Raw genomic sequence first — 5902 nt, forward strand, 5'->3', positions numbered from 1 at the left:
TAGACCTCTTGGGAGATGGATTGCTGAGGTGGAGCGCAACACCTAACATCAGCTCCCAGTATACTTATCGCACGACATCAAGCCGTGCTACTCATACACGGAGTTGGCGGTTCAACTGCAAGGTCATCTTGCGGTTGAAAGGCAAGTGTTCTACAGACTGAGCTACACGGACACTAAAGCTGGGCATAGGAGTGCCCCTCAAAAATACAGATTAATGATAGTGCTGTCAAATAAGTCTATGAGACAGAGAAAAAGCTTAATCTGCAACAAAATGTCATACAACAGGGGTCCCTTCTGCATCTCTATCTCAGCTAAGGGGTCTCAGAGCCCCTGCAGGGTTAAGGCTTGACTGCTCCCTCTTTGGACAGCCTGTCTGCCTGCTCATTTCCTGTGTGCCCAGCATGCCCTGGGACATGCAGCCAGACCACCTGCAGCTCAGCATTCAGTTTGTCCAGTTGGACAAAATCCTCTTTGTTGACGACCTCTCCTCCTGACCTCAACCTCCATCCATTGCGCTTCCAGTTCTTCACCCAGCTGGTCACGCCGTTAATGGTGAACATGCTGTCTGTGTAGAGGACCAGCTTCTTCATGTTCATGTCCTTGGCCTGTTCCAGAGCTCTGCATGCTGCCTGTAACTCTGCCCTCTGGTTGGTTTGTCTGCCACGGAGCCTCTCTGCAACATTCAGGGGATGCTTTGGACCCCAATAAACGCCGATCCCCGCCCGCGCTCCACGCTGTCCATTGGCAAAGCAGCAGCCGTCCGTGTAAACGACCACGGCATCACCAATGTAGGTGAACCCATCAGGGCCTGCTGAGGTTGGCACACAGACATCTTTTGTTGTTTTAACTCTCTTGGATGGAAACGCTTCGGTTTGTGAGCGGCTCCTCTTCTTTCCCAGTGGCATGAATTCCAGGGGTCGTTTAGGCAGAAGGGTGGCTGCTGTCACGGCTGTCGCCGTCTCAAACCCAGCAGCTTCACTGGTGATGGCTGGACCGTCTGATGCGTTGACTCCTCTGACAAACTCCCAGGCGTCTTTCTCTGAACCGAACTTTCTGTAACTGGCATATGGAAACCTGTCCACTTGGCTCTTGCATTCGTCCCATGTGGCGTAGACTCCGGGTTTGATTCCTTTCCTCACAGCGTAGAAAAACCTAGCCATGTCTGCTGGTCTACTAGTGCAGTACAAATGCTGTAGAACACCGTACAACATGTAAATTATATGCAACAAAAAAGCATGCACAACACAGTTTATGCTTTGACTGTACCTTGGTCATCAAGAAACATATATTTTTCATATATATATGTGTTCAAACTCCACTCTTCTACTGTATAAAGCATAAAGTTCCAAGTTGCGTGTCTGTCCGTGATTGGCACACAGTTATGCCCATATAAGGACTGGACCGCAGTAACCACTGTAAGGACTGTTGTAACACCTGTCGGCTGAGAGGATTGAAGAAGATTCAACCTCTTCTTGTTTTCAATGTTTCAATGGATAGATATTTCTTTGATGGTGTTGTTTAAAACCAATGCTAGGTTTACCTTTGATCCCACTTTCCTGAGGCACTACGCTGTCTCTCTGCATTCTATGTTGCTTATTGTAAATTGAAAGTCACTCTGGATGAGAGTGTCTGCTAAATGCCTACATTTTAAATTCTCACTTGCCACTTTGTTCTCACACTGCCAGTAATCCATCTGCTTGAAATCTTGCCCAAATTTGGAGTCATAAGTCATACTGTGAGAGGGAGGATGACTGATTTAAGCAGCTGCGCACCTGTTGTGCATGGACTTGATCAAGGCACAACAGGTTATATCAGTCATCTCCACAAACACTGAGGGGGGGTATGTGAGAGGGAGGATGACTGCTTAAATCAGTCATCCTCCCTCTCACACATACATAATGTAATAGACAACTGACGTCATACTGTAGAGTGGAGATGACTGATGTCATGTACCGTAAACCGCAATGACACTGGTAGAGGTTTGGGTTGTGTAGACTTGTTACTTTACATCTAGCTCTGGTCCATAGCCTTTCACTTTTAAATCTCACATGGAACTCAGACCAGCCTCTCTTTTAGCGTAAATAAAAATAACGTTTTTGCTACTCACCAAAACAAAGGCATTAGAAAGCCTACTTTCCTTAGTGGGAGCACTCTGAGCCCCCCACCACACGTATAAAAGGTACTTTTTGGCCAAAAGGGGATTTTGTTTCCACCGGGGAAAAAATACTTTGTTACTCCAATGCGCCCTCTAACGATATTGCCCAGAGAATTGCCTCATAGAGAATATTTTTCCTTCGGTGAAAACGTTGAAAGTAGCAGAGCCTTACTGCAGGGCAGAATCATAGAAGCAGTATAAGGCTATGGATCAGAACTACTTTACATCATGGTAAAATGACTCCTCATAGACTTACATTGTGAGGCAAAACAGCTCTTAAAACCCATTAACTCCATAGACGCATATGAAACAGAAAAAGTACTAGAATCACGGCACACATTTCCACCACATTTCCTTCAGCTGCGCTCAGTCCATTCAAATCTAGGCCAGTTGACTGAAGTAGGGAAATAGGTCAAAGCCATGGAAAACTAGAGCAAGTATGTGCAAAAATAAATATATTTAATGTTTATAGCAGAAAATCCATCTTTCAGGAGGTAAATCTTACTTCTCCAATAGAAAGGTGATGATATTATCTGCATGCCTTCACCCCCCCCCCCCCTTTCCCCTTTCTACTCTCTTTCTATAGGCTATGTAGTGCTCAGTGGCGTAATTATAGATTTTATCAGCCATGGGTTCTTAGAATGAAATATCCAAATTAAGCCTCTGGCTTTATATTTGTTGATGTATGTTGATTTTATTTTTTTGCTATGTTGATGAATAGAATACATATAGGACGTCATTTACCTAAAGAGATGAGGAAGTCCATTGAGTCTACATGAGGAGCATAATAAAGTCAAAGTCAAAGTAGTACTATTTGTCACACACGTTACCGCAGTGACATTTGTTCTCCGCATTTGACCCATCTCTTGGAGCGGTGAGCTGCAGCTCCCGAGCAGCGATTCCCGAGCAGCGCTCAGGAATCATTTGAGTTGATTTTGACACATGTAATGAATCTCAGTTTGTTTTTTAAATACCCCATTCCCTTGATCCTGCTCTATAGCAGTCTTCAAGCCACCACCAGAATCCATGCCTCTTCTTCCTCAATATATCAATCGGTGTCGCATTTAATCTCAAATTCAGTTCTTTTCTATATATGATCTTCTGCAGAATAATCAGATTTTACATCGTGTATCTCAAATCTACATAGTAGGCTACATGATACTGACACACGTCTATTTTTGAAATGCGTTTCTTTTTTGAAGGGGTGCTAGCAGCTAGCACCTCCAGGCCCTTGAAGACTGCGTCATATGGCAGCAGAGTCTTCGGATATTTTTATGTTTTTAGAGCACTAATGACGTAAATTTGCCAGGCAAGTCTATGGACTTTAATGTTTGTTAGTGTTTGGTCGTAAGGACGTAAGATGTCATGTGGGCGCCCCTCACTTGACAGCAGGAATAATTTAGGACGTATAGGGCCTTAGTCCTACTCCTCCTCCCAGCCAACACTCCCCACTGATAGGTAGTTACCCCCCCTTTTGATTTACATCAAAAGGGGGGGTAACAAACAAAGTGTTTTTTGACTGGGAATTCAGAACTGTATGCACTGTAACTGTAACAGCACTATGACTGAATAGTATTATTTAGAGAAGATGTATTTTTTGAGGGGTGCTCCTATGCCCAGCTTTGTGTGTCTGTGTGTACCACGAAATGTGATGATTTGATTGGCTGTGTGTATGATGATATATGTACGCCCCTCACTTCACACAAGTGTGATTTTCTTTTTTGAGGAGCACTGGCCCCTCCTATGCACAGCTTTGTGTGTATGTCCGTTTGAGCACAGAATGTGTTCAGCTGATTGGCCGAACAGGGATGTGATGTACTACTAGAGGTTCGACTTCTGACCCTACCCGGCGGCCCTCACATACAATGACCTCTCTCTACCTTCCCTCTCTCTACCCTTCTCTCTCTCTCTCTAACTCTCCCCTTCTCTCTCTCTCTCTCTCTCTCTCACTCTCTCACTCTCTCACTCTCCCCTTCTCTCTCTCTCTCTCTCTCTCTCTCTCTCTCACTCTCCCCTTCTCTCTCTCTCTCTCTCTCTCTCTCTCTCTCTCTCTCTATTTTTAGCGCCCCTCCTACACACGTTTAATGTTTGTATTAGTTCAATGTTTGTTTTGTAAACGCATTGACAATGAAGGGAAAATTTACATAATGTGACATTTGTTTAATGTTTCCGTTTGCACCGTTTGTTTTACATCACCTAATCAACATGAGTTAGACTTTAATATATTAGCGCCCCTCACTTCACACAGGTGTGATTTTTTTTATGTGGAATGGATATTGTAATGCTGTTTTTTGCTCGTGGAGTCGTGGGTGCAGGCTGGGGGTGGGTGGGTGCGAGCCCTCCCACACCGGAGAAATCTAAATGAATACGTTCCTTCAGCACCGTGGACAGCGACACTGTTACAAAACACAGATCTGTTCAATGAAAGAAAATCTTTTTTTTTATGGCAAAGACAATAGGATGAATGTGAGCTTGCAGATCTGCTATTGTCGCTGTGTGACACTGTCGCATGATGAAGAATAAAGCGGGGCTTAAGTGGTTAACAGGCTTCCTTCCACAAACAACACGCCGCACATGCACACCACACGTGCGCTCCCTCCGTTGTGCCGGTCCGCTGGTTCCCAGCTCATGAAACATTCAGTGTTGTCGTTCAGGCAGGAGGAAATAAAAAGTGGAATATTAACTGCGTTTGTCTCGTCGGCTGCATATTTCACGCTTTCACGTTCAGCGGCACGCAGCAGGCCCCACCAGGCCACTCCCTAACCCTAGCCCTAGGGGGGGGCATGCATGGCATATATTCCATGAGGTTTTCACACTTCATTTGAACCGCAGTCTGTCCCGTTGGCAGCGTCTGTAAAATAACTAGTCTTTCAAGAAGCCGGGGACTGCATGCCGCCATAGAAGAGTCCTCCCTCAAACGCTCCGCCGCCTTGAGATTAAAGGAAACACATTGTTTGAAACACAGACAGATGTCTGTAGAGACACATGACACCAGAGTGGAACGCATATATGGGAATCTCACTTTTAAAGGCTTTTGTGGAAGTGTTTTAATTTGTCCAGTTGTTGCTTTTAAATGTTGCTCTTCGTAATTGTATGCAGGATGGGCATGTCATAATATGGTGAACATTTTGCTAAAAGGTTTGTAGACTGGCTATTTTCTTCAAAGATATTTGGTGTAGTGGGGTTAAAAAAAGGAGCGGACCAATTATAGATACCCATGGGGTACTCCGGTCAACGACGTATACAGAGTGTGAGTGGTTAAAATTGTCATCAAAGTCTATGTTGTTGTTACTTGCGCAAGCAGAGCGCGCAAGTAATCATTTCGCTTGGTCTCTTCGAAGTGAAGCCAAGTTTTCTTCAACCGTAAGTCTGTGCCTGGTTTGCTGGGACTAGTTACAAGTTACAAGTTACAACATTACGTCATATACACACCATGTACTCTGGTCCCAGTTCTCAACGATGACGTAATGTTGTAACTGGTCCCAGCAAACCAGGCACAGACTTACGGTTGAAAAAAACTTGGCTTCACTTTTTGGAACCAAGTAACCACAGTATACTGCTAATCAAATTACAACTACATACTCTGTATGTAGTTGTAATGTGATTTGTAATTTGTAAATCTGTGCCTGGTCTGCTGGGACCAGACTACACAGATGACCATATCTCTTACGTCATCACTGAGAGCTAGTCATACATATACACACCGTGTACTCTGGTCCCAGCTCTCAACGATGACGTAATGTGGTA

The 5902-nt window shown here is 44.5% G+C and overlaps 1 protein-coding gene across 1 annotated transcript; it reads right to left on the bottom strand.

The window, feature by feature from the left end:
* Window positions 1–338: 338 nt before the first annotated feature.
* LOC308310638 (ribonuclease H1-like) lies at window positions 339–1160 on the bottom strand (the record flags this gene model as incomplete). Its single annotated transcript, XM_080757018.1, has 1 exon — window positions 339–1160. One exon carries the CDS (start codon window positions 1158–1160, stop codon window positions 339–341), a length of 822 nt encoding a protein of 273 aa, XP_080613144.1.
* Between the last annotated feature and the right edge of the window lie 4742 nt (window positions 1161–5902).

The sequence above is a fragment of the Protomyctophum bolini genome, assembly GCF_963924005.1.
Source record: "Protomyctophum bolini genome assembly, chromosome: 23".
NCBI lineage: Eukaryota > Metazoa > Chordata > Actinopteri > Myctophiformes > Myctophidae > Protomyctophum > Protomyctophum bolini.